The sequence below is a fragment of the Eptatretus burgeri genome, chromosome 4 (assembly GCF_056783735.1).
Source record: "Eptatretus burgeri isolate ZD-2024b chromosome 4, Ebu_testis_v1, whole genome shotgun sequence".
In the NCBI taxonomy this organism is placed as follows: domain Eukaryota; kingdom Metazoa; phylum Chordata; class Myxini; order Myxiniformes; family Myxinidae; genus Eptatretus; species Eptatretus burgeri.
The window spans coordinates 33,127,661-33,146,974 of NC_140964.1; the positions used below are offsets into that span (position 1 = coordinate 33,127,661).

The 19,314-nt window shown below is 43.3% G+C and overlaps 1 protein-coding gene across 3 annotated transcripts in view; it reads right to left on the reverse strand.

Annotated features, from left to right (window-relative positions):
* LOC147027762 (uncharacterized) overlaps positions 1 to 19,314 on the reverse strand; it is a 77,214-nt gene that overhangs the window by 45,418 nt on the left and 12,482 nt on the right. For all 3 annotated transcript variants that reach the window (XM_085877346.1, XM_085877345.1, XM_085877344.1), the window contains exons 3-4: positions 14,463 to 14,679; positions 735 to 848 (exon numbers count right to left, since the gene is read on the reverse strand). In XM_085877346.1, coding sequence (XP_085733472.1) covers positions 735 to 848; positions 14,463 to 14,679 — 331 coding nt within the window. The remainder of the gene's footprint in view (positions 1 to 734; positions 849 to 14,462; positions 14,680 to 19,314) is intronic.

The following is a 19,314-nucleotide window of genomic DNA, read 5'->3' on the forward strand; positions in this document are numbered from 1 at the left end:
TGTTTTTCTTATGCCGTGAATAAACTTTATTACATCACAGGTGATGAAGGTTGTGGTCAACTTTCATTAAAATAATGTCTGTAGTTTCGAAGAAGAGAGCAAGTAACTATTTTGGGGTGTTACTCGACCCCCTAATGTTACTAATGGTGTTGATGTTACTACTGTTACTGTAAGGGGTGTTACTAATGAGTGCAGATTTTGATGCGGTCAATACACCTTCATTAGGCTTTGGATATGAAGCTTGTGGCCAAGTTCCATCAAAATCGTGTGTTTGGTTCAAGCGATAATGACTGAAGTGTTTACGGACTGATTGACTGACTGACTCACTCACTCACCTACGGACACTGCTTGATCGCATAAGCTCACCTGATTAAAATCCAGGTGAGCTAAAAACGAGTTACATTCAAAATAATGAAGAAACAAGTGCCATAACACAAGAGATCAAAGACATGAGACACAAAGCCTTCATCCTGATGGGCTGTGAAATCCTTTAAGATGCATTTTCATGAAAGTTCATTACATTTGAGCTGATTTCCTCGAATAATAAGAAGCAAATAGAAAAAGAGCATCAACGATGAAGTGAACGAATGGTTTGTAAAGGAGTGAAGAACGAGATTAACTTTCTCAGTTCGTGGAACAAAGAAAGTAAAGTGAAAGAAAGGTTTATTGTGAACATGCCTGAAAAATAACAAATATTTGTAAGGAAGCAATAAGACAAAGGTTCAAAACCCCACCTTCTGCGAGAAGGTTTCCTTTTTTCCCCCATCTATAGGTCATTGGTTCATCTCCTTTGGAGTTGCATCTAAGCATATCACCTTCCAGGGCGAATGAAGGAACAGATGGAGGTGCTGCGAAAAATGGGGAAGAGAGAAATAAAGGATGAGAATGAGGCCCATACATGTCAAAGCAAAACATCAAAAGGTGAGATGATAGAAAAAATGGTAAGAAAAATTTGAGCCAGAAATTCAAATGAAATTAGAATATCACTTTGTAGAGAGCATACCTCCACCATGCAATGCCTGATCCACGAGAATATATCGGACCCAATACATTTTTGAAAGATCATGCTCCATCTCGTTTTTGGCCCAATCTTTCAATGGTGAATAATCACTCGCAAAATTAAATGAACCTCATATCCGGTTCGGAATTTGGATCTTTTCCAAAATCGAATCATTTTGTCCTTGTCACACACCCAACCTGTCCACCCAAGTTTCATCCGAATCCGTTTACAACTTTTTGAGATATTGTGATGTGTGTGTGTATATATATATATATATATATATATATATATATATATATATATATATATATATATATATATATATATATATATATATTGTTGCGGTTTTGGGAACCGCATGCCTCCAAGGCAATGGAATCCAACACATTGTGGTCCCGAGACAGTTATTCCATTAATATACGTTTAGATAGTCCCTTCCCTCTTGTCTGGTGTGTCAAATGGGACGTGCATTGTGGGGATCCCCAAGCGAGGTCTGCTTACACCATGAACTTCATTTCTACTCTTATTTTCTACTTATTTCTGTGGTACATCTTAATTTGGGTCCTCGTGGAGGCCAACACATGCAGCACGTGCGCAGCTGGGGGAGGGGTATTGGAAGGCTGTGACGGCACCGCACGAGCGCGGCACAGCACAGAGCTCCCGTCCTCAAGCGATCTCTCAACCCAACTTTTGTGACAAGTTATACAGTGTGCTCGGCAGCTCGAGATGATCGACTCTAAGCTTCTGATGATCTGGGATGAGATTGCTGGTTGCATTGAAAAGGCATACAAATGAATATCACTTAAAGAGGATATACGGATGTGGTTTTGCACAACATAGAAGCAAATGACGCAATATCGGCAAGAGCGTGGATAGTTGCTTAGTGCCAATAGCTACATCGTCAGAGGCCGATAATAGTGAAACGACAACCATGCCATGATGTACGGGACACAAGTGTGCAAGATACGGGCGGCGCGTTCTCTGCAACCCATTTCTGGACTAATTATATCGGATTTCTCTTTTCTCTCCATTTCTCCATCTGACACACATATATCTGTATCCTTTTTCATTCCAAACCTCAATCGAATTATTATATCCCATTGTTCCCCTAAAATCCTGACAAAGATCGGTGTTGGCCCCGCACACACAATAGCAGAATTGAGCGAACGCGAGCGCTGAGCACGTGGGCCATGGCGGATCTGCGCGTACTGCGCAAAAGATGTATGGATTTATCCTAACACTTTACCGTCAGTCCTCGCTGGCGGCCACGGGTGTTACCCACAGATGGCGGACGTTTCCACCCCTCTCCGGCCAGCGAAGCCGCGTTCAAGCTGAGGCGTGCTGCGCAGTCCTGATCGCTCGGGCCGCATAACGCATCATGGAGCAGGTATTGTTCAGCGCTAATCGGAGGCAACTGGGCAGGCATGCGGGACGGACGCCACCCTCGCCCGGTAGTCAGGACATGGCCTGGGGGTTCTTGCAAGGCAATTCATGATGCGGAGTTCAGTGTGGGCGATTCATATCATGTCGTGAGGTTGGAGCGAGACATTTTCACGGCTTGGGGGCCACCTTGCCAGAAGTCAAATGCTGCTGCTTCCGGCCATTGCGGCTGGGCAGGCAGGCAGATGGGACCAATCAGAGCACCTGATTTGGGTGAGGAAGCATCGCTCTGCCTCGCGCCGCGGGGCCTATAAAGGTCGGAGCGGGGCCATTTGTTCTCTCTCTCTTCCCTTTTTCATCTCCCGTGCGCGCTGGACTTCGTCATTGCCTGGACTCCACCCTCCTGTCGCCATCGCCTGGACTCCGCCCTCCTGTCGCCATCGCCTGGACTCCGCCCTCCTGTCGCCATCGCCTGGACTCCGCCCTCCTGTCGCCATCGCCTGGACTCTGCTCTCCCAGCTCAAGTCTCTCCTTCACGCTGACAGTCGCGTCTCGACGTTAGCTGCACGAAGCCCCATGAAGCGAGACGACGCGCCAACTATCAGGGAGGTATCGCAACATGGAGCAGCTCCCCAAACGTATTGGTGGCGTGTTTGGGAAATCAATTGTAGAAGGTACAGAGAGACCGCAGCCTTAACTCCTTCCCCTTATTGCTTTAATAACTTCTCTACATAAGGTTGTGTGTATGTGTGTGTGTGTGTGTGTGTGTGTGTGTGTGTGTGTGTGTGTGTGTGTGTGTGTGTGTGTGTGTGTGTGTGTGTGTGTGTGTGTGTGTGTGTGTGTGTGTGTGTGTTTTGTCCTGGCACCTATCCCCATAAGTTAAGATTGCAGAAGATTATTATTTCTCGTTAAGTCTGCTCTGTGTCTGCTTTCATAAATTGCTTGTAATTTTGCCGCATCTCTCACTGTTCATTCTATCCCTGCATTACACACCCCAATAAAACTATTCCCTGTGCCACATAACTTTCCTCGCTTGTAAATAAATTATGAGAAATGTTCCCAGGTCGTTTTTGTCTTTTCTTGCCTTAATCCAGCATGGTCCGAATCCTAGCATAGCCGGGACTTTATTCCCAACGATCCTTTCCTTTTAGCCAATACGTCCTTAGCAGTGTCGCTCGGCTGCATCCGATCTGGTAAAGTGATCCGGTTCGGACAAGGTGTAACGAGGGCATGTTCCCCGGTAATTAAATCACGTGATTCTTTAGGTAACTCTGTTAACCCATAGACAGGAGGACCCAAGGTCACGCGGTTGAGTTATTGGCATCTACGGTCGGTTAGCGACCCGCCGCGTCACAGAATTATTCATGTGCGATGACCTACAATTCCGGGGAGTCTGGTGGGAGCCGAGACAGCTTCCCCCCCCTTAGTGGCCTTCTCACCCGACCCCCAACAATATATATATATATATATATATGTATATATATATATATATATATATATATATATATATATATATATATATATATATATATATATATATATGTTGTTGCGGAACCGGGGCCGCGGAGGTCCTAGAAGTGGGTGAGGTATCCTTGGTTCTCCCCTGACTCACCGGGAATCCCAGGCAATCACACACGAAAAACTTTGTGTCGTGGCGGTTCGCTAAATGACCACTAACGCCAATCACTTGACCACGTGACTTAGGATTCTCAGTCTGACAGTTTAGTGAAAAACATGTTATCTCCTTATCGGGGAATCGCGCCATTAGCTTTATTGGAGTGTGATGAATGCCGCCGAGCTTTCTGCAAGCACAATGACGAACTGATATGAGAACCCATTAGTGGGGAATTATAACCTACTGGCTCATCTACATACAGACATTGCTGGATCAATTGAAGAAAGGAAAACCATGGGCAGATTGGAAATATAACAAGAATAATTTATTTACAATAAGTGATGAGGGGTATGGGAAGGAGTGTGGAGGGGGGGGGGAGGAATGCTACACCCAACACAACACACTTAAGGGCTTTAATGGCATCAAAGAGAAACCAGGGCAGGAAAAGGGGAAATGCAATAAAAAGAGTGTAAGGGATGTATTTATAAAAAGGGAAAGCAAACGTACAAGTTGCAGACTAAACCTATGCCTTACTTACTGGCTAACAAAACAGGGTACCCATCAGACCAAACACACATGGGGAGACAAATTGGGACGAGTATGTACGTCACCGTCACCCTCCCAAACTTGGTACCGCTCTCCAAAATGGCCCCAACACTGCTCTCCACCACCAAGAGTCCACTAGCTCCTTTGGGAGCATGAACCAACACGTCCAGGACCATGGAAGAAATGAGTGCGACGACCCAGACAGAGAGAAAACGAGTGTGTGCCACTATCAGGACGTGATAGCTCAAGGCAAAAGAAATAGAGCGCGGCAACCGGCAACCAGGACCAAGGTAGCTCGGGGGCAATGAGAGAGAGCACAAATCAGCATGTCGAGCACAGCTTTATAGCCCTGGGGGCAGGCGGGGCGAAAGAGCCACACATCAGATCCCCTGAAGTGGCCTGGGACCAGTCATTGGAGGGTTTCCCCACAGCCCCACCCATTCTGCCACCCAGCCGGATATTCAGTCATTTGGTCATTCTGGCTGTCGACATGAACAGAGCTCTGCACTGAACATGGGGGGAATCCCTTCTACCCCCATGCTTCTGGGGCAAACCCCAAACATCCAACAATGTTCATGTCACAAAGCCAGGGAATGGAACAATCATTTCAAGGAAGCTGCTCATGTCTTGATTTGTTTGCCAGTCATTTTAGGTGGAGGGGAATAAACGGGGATTCGGGAAACGAAATACAGTACAGAGGAAGACGGAAATAAATTACATTTCAGGGTAAACGTCCATACAGACGAACAGGTAAACAAAGACTTTGTGGGCTTTAAACAATAAAGGTGAATGGGAGAATTTGGTGCGCATTCCAGAAGGCTGGTGGATGTAGCACACGTTGAACACCAGGGCAATAAAACATGCACGCCCTGTGATGATGGCTGTCACGGCACACGTCATCACGTGTTGATCCCTCTATTCTCCCAACACAACACATTTATAATATAATAACCCCCAAAGGGAAGGAGCTATTCTTAACGTTCATTATGGAGAAAACTATTGTAAAAGTCGATGTGCTGTGTGCGTTTCAATTTTAGCATGCAGTTTATAAAGCCGAAACAATCTATATACAGTGTGCATATGTATGTATGTATGTATATGTACACACCACCTGTCAACTGTTTTAGAACACCCCCATTTTTCCAGTTTTCACTGAAATTTAAGCAGTTCAAGTCCAGTGAATAACCTGAAAATGGTACAAAGCTCAGCGGTAAACTGCCAGAGGTTCAATAAAAAAAGTTGAGATCACCAAAAGCTGAAAAATCATGTAAATTTCATAGTTTTTCAAAAAAGGCACTTTTCAGGAAACAAGTAATGGGTTAGCAACTGCAGCTGTTCTGCAGCAATGGAAGTAAATTAAGCCTTGAAAGTTGATGCAAACAATTCCTACTGGTGTCACAACTTTTGTTGATTTGTTACAAACCCTCTGTCTGTATAAAAGCAGTGTTGGAACAGAATGTGTTGCTACACCCTCTGAAGTATTATTTGGACAACACTGCACTGCAGGAAGTAGTATATTGCTATCATAATGGCGAGAAAAAAACAATTAATAATGGAAGACAGACAGACCATTATAACCCCAAAAAGTGTAGGTCTTTCCTTCAGAGAAATTGCAAAGGAAGCCAAGGTGTCAGTGAGTACAGTTTCCCACACCATCAAAAGGCACTTGAAAACTGGAGGAAACTCTGACAGGAAGAGGTCTGGCAGACCCAAAACCACAACACAATCAGAAGACAAGTTTCTGAGAGTCAACAGCTTGCGTGATCGGCGGCTCACAGGACAGCAGCTTCAAGCACAGCTTAACACTGGTCGAAGTAAGGAAGTCTCAGTTTCAACTGTGAAGAGAAGACTTTGAGCTGCAGGTTTGACAGGTCGAGTGGCAGTAAGAGGGCTATTGCTGAGATGGCAAAGTAAGAAAAAGAGGCTTGCCTGGGCCATGAAGCACTGCCAGTGGACTACTGAAAACTGGAAGGTCTTATGGACCGATGAATCAAAATTTGAAATCTTCAGTTCATCATGCAGGATTTTTGTACACCATTGAGTTGGCGAAAGGATGGTTCATCAATCATCAGTGTATGACACCAACTGTCAAACATGGAGGAGGAAGCGTGATGATCTGGGGCTCTTTTGCTGGATCCAGAGTCGGCGACTTGCACAGAGTGACTGTTACCCTGAACCAAAAGGGCTCCCACCACATTTTGCAGCGCCATGCAATACCCTCTGTTCTCCGCTTCGTTGGTCAGCGGTTCATCCTACAGCAAGATAACAACCCAAAATATACCTCCAGGCTATGTCAGAACTACCTTAGAAGAAAAGAACAAGACGGTAGGCTTCAAATCATGGAATGGCCAGCACAGTCTCCAGACTTAAACCCATCGAGCTGGTTTGGGATGACCTGGGCAGAAGGGTGAAAGCAAAGCAACCTGCAAGTGCAACACATTTGTGGGAACTTCTGCAACAGTGTTGGGAAGAACTTTCCAAACAATATTTGATTTCCATTGTGGAAAGAATGCCACGAGTATGTTCAGCTGTTATATCTGCAAAAGGTGGCGACTTTGATGAGTCAAAAATTTATATTAAATTTCGTTCACCAAAACGATTCCATGATTTATTTTTTATCTGCAATTGTTTGTTTGTTCTTTGCTTTAATTTCAGAGTACATTGAAACATTAAACTGCTTAAATTTCAGTAAAAACTGAAAAATGGGGGTGTTCTAAAACTTTTGACCAGTAGTGTATCAAACCGAGCATCCTGAAACTTTGCACGCATACAAAGAAAACTCCAAAGAAGTGCAAGAGTGAAAATTGGTGATTGGGTTAATTAAAACACCCCTTTTGAAGATAATTAACAGCCTCATTTAATTATATTATCCTTCATCAGGCGATCCTCGGCCACCTCGCTGTCTGGGGTCTTAAGGCGTTTCCTGGGTAACCTCACTGGGGTCTGAAGCCGCCATGTTTTTTGACCTGCTCAACCTTACCTCGACCTGGAACAGGCCGCAACTTGGAACAAGCTGTTCATCATAGCTATGAATCGCTGGGTACATTGCAATGCTAACAAACACCCGAGATGTCAGCGTCCGTTGTTTTATTTCACTTCCGCATATGCGTTCCCCACGAGTATCCTTAAACTAAAACGAATTAAAAAATTTAAGCTCCAGAATCGAACTTACAAGCAGTTCTGACTCCGAGAATTGTGTTCATTTGTCCAATTCAGACATATGTGACATTTCAGGCGTCTCCGCGAGGTGTACGTTTAATATGACGGCTCGGTGATTGCCAATTGTGTGCCAAGGGAGCCGTTTCATATCGACCGCTTTGTTGGAGTGCTTGTCTGAATGCTGAAGACACTTGGCGAGCGCTCTCCAAGGTTGTTTGTTTCGGAAAAAAAAGTACATGCGTTTTCAATCTCACATCGATTTGACATGCGTTTCCTGATGTTTCAAATTAGTGTTCCAACACGAAGAAAATGAGGAACATACTGTAACTACGATGTTTTCATGTTGATGGCATTTATGGCGGATTATGATGGTGCCTTTTCACATTTGTGTATTATCAGCCGCACATCAGGGGCCGCACTTTGGGCCACCATGGCCGCCAGTGGTTCGCGGGCCTTGCAATGAAGATCAGGGCTCTAGGCCATCCTTTCAGCCCTGTTGAAACGGTTATAGATCCTAATTTAGTTCAATGGGGGTTAAGCTTTTGTGCAGAGATGGATACTATACGGAAATGTACCAAATAAAGACGAAATGGGGTCAATTTTTTGGGGGTCAAACGAGCTCAAAACAATTATTTTAAACCAAATTTTAAAAATCAGCTTTCCGAAGGCCTTCTCATCAAATTAAGAGGTATAGGGTAATGATAGAAGCAACAGAACACTGATTGATGTATGCTAACCACCGTGGGAAGCAAGGAGAAGTTGAAGTTTCAGGCATCAAGTCTTCGTTGGAGCAAAAGGGCCTCTTTTGCTCCAACGAAGGGATAATGCTGAGAACGTCAAGTTCTTGGCCCCTTTCTGGTTAGTTTAACATGATTCCCAACGTTCCCAACGGTTTGTTGATTCCATGCATTGATCCACCTGTACGATGAAACAGATCGACAACTGCCTTCAAGAACAACACTAGTTATTCATTCTACGAAGAGTTAAATTAGTTCCATCATTATTTTAGTTGATGTACCATCTTCAAATCCAATAATTAATTATTTGCAAAGCAGAGAAACGTGACAGCAGAAAATGTTGTCAATAGAAAATGTTGCTGTTGCTCTTCCTCTCCCTCCTCTCCCATTTTATTCCAAAGAATTTGGGAATCAAAAACTTGAGACCCTTTATTTTTTACAGTCCAAGACTGATAATTGCAATTAGGGAGATATTTTATTTTCCTTCTTCATGTTGGATGTTGCTGTAATCAAATGAACAATAAACGGTGGTGGTAAAGCCTGGTGTATTTCCTATTCCATTCCAAAACATAAGAGACATCTCGACCTATAACAAGATTGCTATCAAATGCTTTGTGTGTTTTGCAAAGCAACGATGTCAAATGACGTCGCATCTTCCAGAGATCAGAGCTGAAAACGATTGATGAGGTTTATAAATGAGAGAGAGAACGAAATACCTTGACTCAGAATTGGCTGTTTCAATCAGAGAGGTTGAATAGCATTCCAGACTGGAGCGATGATGAGATGAAATGGCATCAGAGTTGTTGCTCTAAATTTCCTACGGAAAGTAAGCTGGAGCTTTGGAGAAAACACAAGGTCCACGTTGCGAACAAGCAGACACACAACACGAAATGAGCAAGGAATCAGAGGTATTGCAACCACGACTATCTTGGTCATCGCAGAACCGTATGAGCTGAACACTGTGCTTGACTTGCCAACATTCTTCGTGTTGCTGATGTTAAGAATATGTGCAATGATGGAGTTGTCTGAAAATATCATTTCGAGTTTGACTTACTGATGTGTTGGACCAGATTGCAGATGAAAGCCAACATGTGTGTGAACAATCGTCTCGTCCTCATTGTTTGCGAAAAGCTTTAGTGGGAGTTTATCATGACGTGGGTGATGTATGGAGGAACAGCCATCAGCAAATGTGCAGAAAAAAATGGAATCAACCCATTCGGCAGATATGTACGAGGGAAATTTTTTTCAATGATATAAAAGCTGTTGGATTAAGAGATAGCTTTTCAATCAAAAAGGCGTCACTTTTTTTTGTATCGCAGTGACGTCACAACTTGCCACCTCCAAGGCATTGATAAAAATGCTGCAACTGGTGGTTGGAAGGCTACACCCCACTCCGTGATGGGTGGTTCCAGATGATTCGCCTTGACCAACTCGGCTGGTCTGGATCCATTAATCAAATGGCTGCTGATAAAATGAGTTTCATTTGTTACAATTTACGAGTGTTGTCCATTTCATGTTTTTTTTGTTGTTGTTCAGTAAGACTGGAGAGAGTGTTTGACTGTATGATGGATTTCTCCTGATGATCCCATTATCCCTTTGAAGACCACAAGCATCTTGAAAATAATTTTTAATATACAAGTCCAATTTAATTATTAGTTTGGCAACAATAATCACGAATATGAATTGAAATTCAAGAGTATGCATAACGAAAAATACAAGTTTTTATACTCGACAAAAAACAAAAAATGGAAACACCAAAAGCTCTTACCCAGTGTTCACTACTATGCTAACCAATGCACAAGCACAAATTCATCTAAAATTGCAGGGAAAATATCGCAGATACAAAACTTCCTTGTTTAGGAACATATGCCAGGGTTGTTGTTCTTGACATCTCAAATGCTTTTGACAAAGTGTGGCACAAGTCCCGAAACAAAGTGTGGCACAAGTCCCTAAACAAAGTGTGGCACAAGTCCCTAAACAAAGTGTGGCACAAGTCCCTAAACAAAGTGTGGCACAAGTCCCTAAACAAAGTGTGGCATAAGTTCCATATTTTTCCCTTTTGACATAAGGGCCTCATCCATAAGCTAAAATCACATGGCATCTCTGAAAAATTACTTAATACAATTTCTGACTTCCTTGCAAATCATCAAGTCTCTGTGGTACGTGAGTGTCGGTCGTCCCTTGTCCATAATACGAGTCCTGGTGTTTCTCAGAGGTCTGTGTTGGGTCCAATATTATTTGTGTGATATATCAATGATCTGCCTGCTTGTGTTCTTTATCAATTAAGCATTTATGCAGATGACTCAACACTGTATACCACCTACCCAGGAACCTTGTCTCCTCCTTCCCTCGCCCACGCCAGTACCGCTCTCAATCAGGACCGAGAGAGTGTGATTAACTGGGGAAAAAAGACTGGCTTGTTACTTTTAACCAAACAATGACCCACTTGTTATCCGTGTCTAGTTCAAGATCACCTTGTTTTCCAACCTCGTCTATGGATTCTTCAGATTTGCAGGAACTTCCTGTCATCCATTTGCTTGGATTGGATATTAGCTCAAACCTCAGCTGGGAAAAGTACATCTCTGGTATAGCTAAAAGAGCCTCCCAGTGCCTTGGCTGCTTATTTTGTGCTTGGTGACACGTTCCTCAAGTTTCCATACTCCATCGATACAAGGCCACTGTATGACCTGTCATGGAGTATCATTGCCATATTTGGGCTGGTGCTCCAGCCTGTCACCTATCTCTCATTGACAGAATCAGCGACGTGCTGCCATTCCAGTGGGACACGAGTTGGCATCATCCTTGGAACCACTCAGTCTGCTGCTCTGTTGCTTCTTTGAGCCTTTTCCATAAATAATACCACGGAATGTGCTCTGAGGGTCTCTCGCAGGTTGTTCCACCTTGGCAGTTTCTTCCCATCCATACATTTGATCTGTTCCAAGGAATAAGGACTATGAGGTATTCTTCTCATCTTTTCCACACACTGCATCACTTTGGAACAGCTTACCTGCATCCTGCTTTCCCCTCAATCCCAACCTACCTCAATTAAAGAGGAATGTCAACCGATTCCTCCTTTCTGTTTAAGATCTATACTTTCCTTGATGTCGCCCCCACCTTGAGTAGCCTTTGCCTTTGTGGTGGGTGAAATCTCATTAAAAAAAAATTAAACGAGAAGGGCACTCAGGAGAGCGCACACCTCCACAATGCGATGCCTGATCCACAAGAACACATCGGGTTCAAGACATTTTTTAAATATCGTGCTATATATCGTTTTTGGCCATATCTCGCAATGGTGAAGAATCACTTAGAAATTAAATAACTCTCGTATCCAGGTCCGGATTCGGATCTTCACCAAAAATCGAATCAATTCGTCCTTATAACACACCCAACCTGTCCACCAAGTTTCTTCGGAATCCGTCCATAGCTTTTTTGAAACATCGTGCTATACATTAGTATAGCCCTATCTCTCAACGGTGAAGAATCACTTAAAAAAATTACCATCAGATGTAGATCCGGATTCAGATCTTCACCAAAATCTAATCAGTTCGTCCTCGTCACACATCCAACCTGTCCACAAAATTTCATCCAGATCAGTTCACAACTTTTTGAGACATCCTGTACAGGTGGTGAGGTGGTGGAGGTAAAAATGTGTCCCTTGGTCCTTGAAGGGTTAAAGGACTCATGCTACCAGTCATGTGTGAACACAGGTTCACTCTGCTTGGCTTCAAACACACCAGGGGTGTGTGCGTCATTAGCATTCAGCTTGCTATTGCTTGCCAAGCCTGTCATTCCATATCAACTGCTCGGCAAGCAGAGAGAGTGAGAGAGTGAGAGAGTGAGAGAGTGAGAGAGTGAGAGAGTGAGAGAGTGAGAGAGTGAGAGAGTGAGAGAGTGAGAGAGTGAGAGAGTGAGAGAGTGAGAGAGTGAGAGAGTGAGAGAGTGAGAGAGTGAGAGAGTGAGAGAGTGAGAGAGTGAGAGAGTGAGAGAGTGAGAGAGAGAGAGGAGATGCTTTGTCATGTTAACAAAACTGGCCACCATAGTCGGATTCAAAATGATAACACAACCAATGAAATGTTCAGAAGCACATCCCCGTTACTGTATGTGTACTCATACTCCAATATGATTGAAATGTGCATTTCATACTTTAATTGTGATTTCTACTTTTCATACCAATTTTTCAAGATCTCAAAACATGCAAAACCCCTCTATCCCCTCCCCCAAATTCACAGTAGTTGGGTCCATTGATAAGCTTGCCATGGGGGTCATCCTCCTGACTCCCCATTTATTTATCTTTCTTTCCCTCTTCCTCGTACTCTGTAGCCACTGCTAACGTAATACTACATTAACTTGGAGATGTTGTCACAAGACAATTGAATGAAACTGAAAACGATGGCCAGGACAGCATTCGCTCGAGTCCCACGATAGTGTTCCAAATCGTACGTGGTCCAGAGGAGTCCAGAAAGGAACGTCAATCAAAACGCCAACAAGCCATGCTTCCCTCCTCTGTTCCCTCTCCCTTGTTACCTTCTGACTCATTAGTTATTCATGTGGCATTTTACGAGCATTGTTGACATGGAGACCGCCATGTTGTATTTCAGCGTTGTTGAGCAGTCCGTTGAATTGGAGTGCTTGCTCGAGCGCTTTGAATCAAGCAAGCCTGTTCTGCTAATGGAATACTGTTCCGTTAGCAAGTGGCTTGCACCTCTTCAATAATATTATTAACTAGAATAGCACTCAGGAGAGCACATAGCTCTGCCAAGCTGAACAGTTCAGGTTTTGCATCCCACCGATAGGCCGGATCTGCATCCGGACCTGAACCAAAATCGAATTGGGTTGTTCTTGTCACCTAACCAACTCATCCGCAACTTTTTGAAATATCATGTGATACATCGTTTTTGGCCCCATCTCTCAATGGTGAACATAATCACTTTGGAATGTTAAAAACTCTTGGATCTGGATTTGGATCTTCACCAAAATCGAATCAGTTCTACTTTGTCACAAACCCAACCTGTCGACCAAATTTCGGCCGAATTAGTCCACAACATTTTGAGATATCCTTCTCACGGACAAACAAGCAGATAGACAGCCGGGGTGAAAACATAACCTCCGTTGGTGGACAGAGGTAACAAAGCACCCCCTGGTGGTGTGTTCCATTAGCAACTGGCTTGCTTACCGCTTTCAAAGTGGTTGGGATGGAATGGCTGGCTTCGCAAGCGAGAGCAAGCTCCATGCTCATGGAACACACCCCTGGACACCTTTTCTATGTAGAGGATGCGGGTATGCAGGGAGGGAGATTGTCGCGGTCTCCAGATAAAATATTCAGATAAATACAATTTGAAAAAGGTTTGTTGACAATAGCTTCGGTAATCTTGAGATAGGTCGTCTTTTCTGGATTTCTTTAATTGCTTAATTATGTGAAAGAGCCGATGATGCATCTCAAGGTTAAAAAAAAACAACAACAACACAGGTTCTACCTGTTTAGATATCAATAAGATATTAATAATTAAATTTAAGCTTATTATTTAGCCTCCTATATTTAAACCCCCCCCAATTTTCCCCTTAGCTTGTTAGGACCAATGTTACAACCGCACCGTGGCTACATTAACCCTAATGTATATATATATATATATATATATATATATATATATATATATATATATATATATATATATATATATATATATATGTAAACATCACAACCAGGGCTGAAAAACCTAAAACTTCCCAGGCAAAAATAGCATTCCTTTCCTGCAGTAATTCTCTGCCGACTACTGTAGTAGGACCTGTTACCAACTACAGTATATGAAAGTACAACTCTCATATACTATCGTTCTAACTGTAGCATTTTTGCCTGGGGCTACATATATCCCATTCCCGATTTCTAACAAACAATACCATCAGAAGTGTTTTGTTATGGTTATAGCGTCCACAAGCAGCCATCTATTATGAACATTGAAGTTGTGTCCAACAATTATTGCATTTTAAATCATCATCAGTGACGCATCTCATCTTCCACTCATCTTACTTTGCACCAAGAGGGTGGTAGATTCCATTTTCATGACCAGTTTTTTTTCAGCTTTGATCAGCGCCCTACAGGTGTAATTCCCTGTATGATTTGCATTCACTCTTGAAATCTGTATGCTTGCATCATTACGGTCCTTCTTGTTCTGCAGTCTCACAGGGGAGCTGCTGGAGATTTCTTTGGTATACACAGGTGGATCGGAAGTTTTGTACCACAAGATCTGTAAACAACAGAAGTAAAGTGAAGATATATTCTCTATCTTAATACGAGAACAATTTAGAATATTCTTTTTCTCATTAAGACCAAATGTAATATTTCTCATTTCATTTTTTCCACTTTTTTATTTTCGTATTCCTCGGGTTTCTCATTAAATGCAGAAGCTATTCCCATTATATTATTATTATTATTATTATTATTATTATTATTATTATTATTATCCCACCCCCTGGAGGGAGGGAGTGGGATATTGTAATCGTCCAGTTTGTTTGTTTGTCTGTCTGTCTGTTAGCAACTTTACGACTAGCAAACACTATCAAATTTAATCCACAGGTGGGAAAAAAAAGAGTAACAAATGAGTGGAGGTGAGCAGTGACTGGATTTAGGTGGTTTCACCAGAAAGGGGTTGATGGTAGACTGTGTGAGCCCTTAAAAAACCTGGTGGGGGGGGGAGGGGATAAGCAGGGAAAGAGCAGAGGGTACAAGACTGGAATGGAGGTGGTGGAAGACAGAGAGACCACTGACCTGACCACAATGGCGAAGTGATAGGCCCATCGATTCAGCTTCATCGTGGGAGATTCCAATAATCTTAAAGGCTTTGGTTTCCATGGCATCAAGCTGAGCAAGATGTGAGGCAGGGGAGCCAGCCCGGAGGAGAGAGCAGTACTCCATCCAGCTGCAGATGAAGGCCTTGTGGATGTATAACCCAGGCACGAATAACATTCCCTTCCTGTAGTAATTCTCTGCAGACTCTCATTTCCTATCGTTCTAACTGCAGCATTTTTGCCTGGGTAGGAGTTCAGGTGTGCCAAGGAGGGACCTTGTACGACGGGGGATGCCAATTGAGCGGTTGGGTTTGGAGGCCAACTTTGAAATGTGGTTTGCCCAGTTCAGATCAAGGCTGACAGTGAGACCCAGGAGTTTCAGTGACAACGTCCTCAAGAGGATTGTTGAGAGAGGTGATGGGAGTGTTTGCCAGATGGTCTTTTCAGAGAGAAAGAGTGAGAGTGTGAGATTTGTCAGGATTTAAAGACATATTCCTTGTGTTTGACCACCTTGTGATTTTGGCATGGTCGGAAGAAAGCGAAGAGGCTGCTGCCTGTCCATCTGTAGGATGAGGGATGTCACAGCAGAGGGTGGAGTCATCAGCAAATATATTGTTATGGTTTTGGGAATGTACTCTGGGGGAGAGCATTCATGTGTATGTGGAGCTCCCCAGAATGAGTTATTTCATTAGTTGATGTGGTTGGTAGACCTTTGCGCCTTGTTCAAGTGTTTGGGGGGGAAATGTGTTGAGGTTAGTCTGTGTGTTCCTAATGTGATCTTCCCATTCTCTACCTGCTTTTAATCTCCTCAATCCAAAAACAATCCACTTCACCAAACCTCAATTCAACAACTCCTCCCTACTTCATCCTGTCAGTCTTTCTTTCAACCCTGCAGTCAGTTTATTTGAGTCCTTCGGTCCGTCTGTATCAATTCCCTTCACCACTCGATCCACTCATTATTGTATTGTTCACAATTAACCAAACCAGTCATCCAAATTCATTCTTTTATTATTCACCACCAACCACCTGTCCCTCACCATTAGAAACAATTGATCCTCTAGACCGGTCAAATTACCTTCCCACATTCTTGCTCTCTGCACTCTTGCATTCGTCATGCGCGTCAATGCTTCTCACACATACGAACAGTACAAAGGACTGTTTGCATGTGGGGGTGGGAGCGGGGGCGCTTCCCCGCTGTACCCGCGCAGAGATGGGCCATCTCCATACCATGACGTGGGATTTCCACTGCTGGCACCACCTGCCATCCTCCCGTCTGATGCGCACCAATGGGAAAGGGCCACACAGGGTTGAAGGATGCTAGCACGACGTGTACTCTGTAAATAAACCACTCCCAGCCCAAGTGGCTTGAAGAGACGGAATGCAAGGGCTTTCACAGAGCTGTTGGCGATGCCCTGGGGGCTGGTGTTAAGAGGGTGGAGTGAGAAGGCATGCAGAAAGGGAGGCACGTGAACCTTTGAGGGGGTGGGATGAGGTTGGTGAAGTGGAAAGAGGGGCTAGAAAGTGGAGGGATGCTGATTGCAAATTCCCAAATTGGACAAACAGAGATAAAGATCATGGGATGTGAGGTAAGGATTTTTGTTGAAGGCACAGAGAAAGGTGGTGGTGTCGGGTTGGTGTACCAAGCACCTCGTTGACAGACAGTTTTGGAAATGAATCCTTATGAAAAAGAAGAGGAGGAATAGAACTTGGTGAAGAAGATGTCGGTATTCCTGAATAAGAAACAAGGTAAGTGAAGCATTTGAAAAAGTTTTAAAATGCTTTTAAAGGAAGGAGAAGTGTTTATATTCAATGACGATTCAGTTTGGAGATATAGAGAAAAGGGAGATAAATAATGGAGTACAGGAAGAACTGGCAGAACGAAGTTCAAGTGGAATGAAATCATTGTGGATTGGAAAAATAAGTTTTTGTTTTTTGGGTCGCCGAAATAGGTGACCCTTATCGTCAGTAATTCTGTCTGTTTGTTTGGATGTTTATTCGTTTGTCATCAGCTTAATTGGTAGTAAACGTGGGCAGATTTTGACCAAACTCGGGTGGTTGGTACATCTTATGACCTCATGCTTTGGAAATTGTGATGGTTGATAGGGACGCTTTGGTTCCCTAGAAACAACCGAAAAATCTTCAAAATCGGTACCGTTCACGCGAAATCAATTCCGAAAGCCATTATCCCACGTAGGGTTATGAAATTTGGCACGAATGATCTACCGGAGATGATCTATCAAATATATTCCGGTTTTTCTGATATATAGAATACTTTACCCGCAGCGCCCCCTACAATTAGGGTATGCGCGAAAATTGGCGAAAATTGAAGGCCCCCGAGCGACCAGTGAGTGCATCGATACAAATGAAACTTTGCAGGTTCATGGTACTCAATGAGTACTACAACTTTGCCTCAAGACATATTGACCGATTTCGCTTAGGTCAGGGGTCAAAGGTCAATTAGTGAAAAAATGGATAATATACGAGAGCTGGAGGTGCCATCGCGCCAAATGCTACTCCTCCTAGGGTTATTGTGGAATGGTCATGAAAATTCACACTAATCGTCTGGAATACATTGTGCACAAAAGATCAAGCCGGATTTTCGATTTAGATCATTGTTCACCCACAGCGCCCCCTCAAACTTTGGGGATTCCCGATTTCAAACCGCATTTTTGGTATTTTCATTGAAATGGATACCGAGTAGTTATCAGTAGATGGAACTGGATGATATTTGATATGCATAATCTTAAGGTGATTCCCCATCCGCTATATGACATCCATTTTGCTCTATATCTTACAGTTTCCTTGCTCGGCGACCCATCACTGCCTACCGGCTTGTTACTTACGAAATCTAAAGATTTCGTAAGTATATTGATGACTTCCGTTTCTGTTTGTTTGTTTGTTTGTTTGTAGGCATGATAACTCGAGAACGGAAGAAGCTACCAATGTCAAATTACACCAGGTAATTCAGGAGGGTGATGGCTTGTGCTGATTAGATTTCGGTCAAAATCGGTCAAAGGTCAAGGTCACAGTGAGGTCAAAAATTCAATTTTTGATGGTTTGGTACAGAATCATCGTAGAAACTTCTGGTTTGCGTCGCTACCTTCTCGAGAGACAGCTTTTATTAGACAAGGTCAGAGGTCAAGTTGACGATTTCGTAAGTACCAGTCTATGACTGCTTGTTTGTTTGTTTGTTTTTGAGTGAGGAGGGGAAACAGTACAACGTTGAGGAGGTATAATTAGTACATATTTGGGAAGAAAAGCAAAACGAGGAATACGGAGCCAAAAGGGACATGGAATTTTCACAGAGGCTCAGTGCCTAAAGTAGGCCTTGAACAACATGAAAATGAATTGAACAAATACAGTACAACAAGGTGGGATTTGACATGAAAATTTTTAAGGAAACACAAACAGCAACACAGGGACCAAGATATGACAGAAAAATACGAAAATCCGGTTAGGAAAACTTATCTTCATTGAGGTGGAAGCAGCAACTGCAGATTCAACCAACATATGGACAAAAAAACACCCCCTGAACCTGAAGTCAACCCTCAGATAAGTTATTAGTTTGATCAATGTATTAGTGAGTCAAACTAAAAGGATATGTTCCAACTCCAAGCTTCAGACAGAGAAGGACAAGATTGCCGGCATCGTCAGTGAGAATGGATATCCTGAGTATATCATCAGGAGGTTTCTGCACAAATTCCTCACTGCTATAGATAAACGGAAGGTGGGTCCTGAAAAGTGCCCCGTCTACATCAAGATTCCTTGGAAAGGGAAAATGTCGCAAAGATATGAGGAACAAATCAAAAGTTGCGTCTCAAACACATATCTGGCTGTTCGTCCAAGAGTGATTTTCACCTCTCGACATTTGATTCCTGCAGTTAAGAAGGATGTTCTGCCTGCCTCAAAACTTAGCAATATAATTTATGAGTTCAAGTGCGGATGTGATGCTCGGTATGTAGGCAGAACTACTCAGACTCTGACTGACTGAATTAAACAGCACGTCCCTTTGTCCATCAGGAAAAATACCATTGGTATGCGAATACAGCCATTACGTGCATGTAGGAAGGTCCCAGCATCAATCCCAACATCAT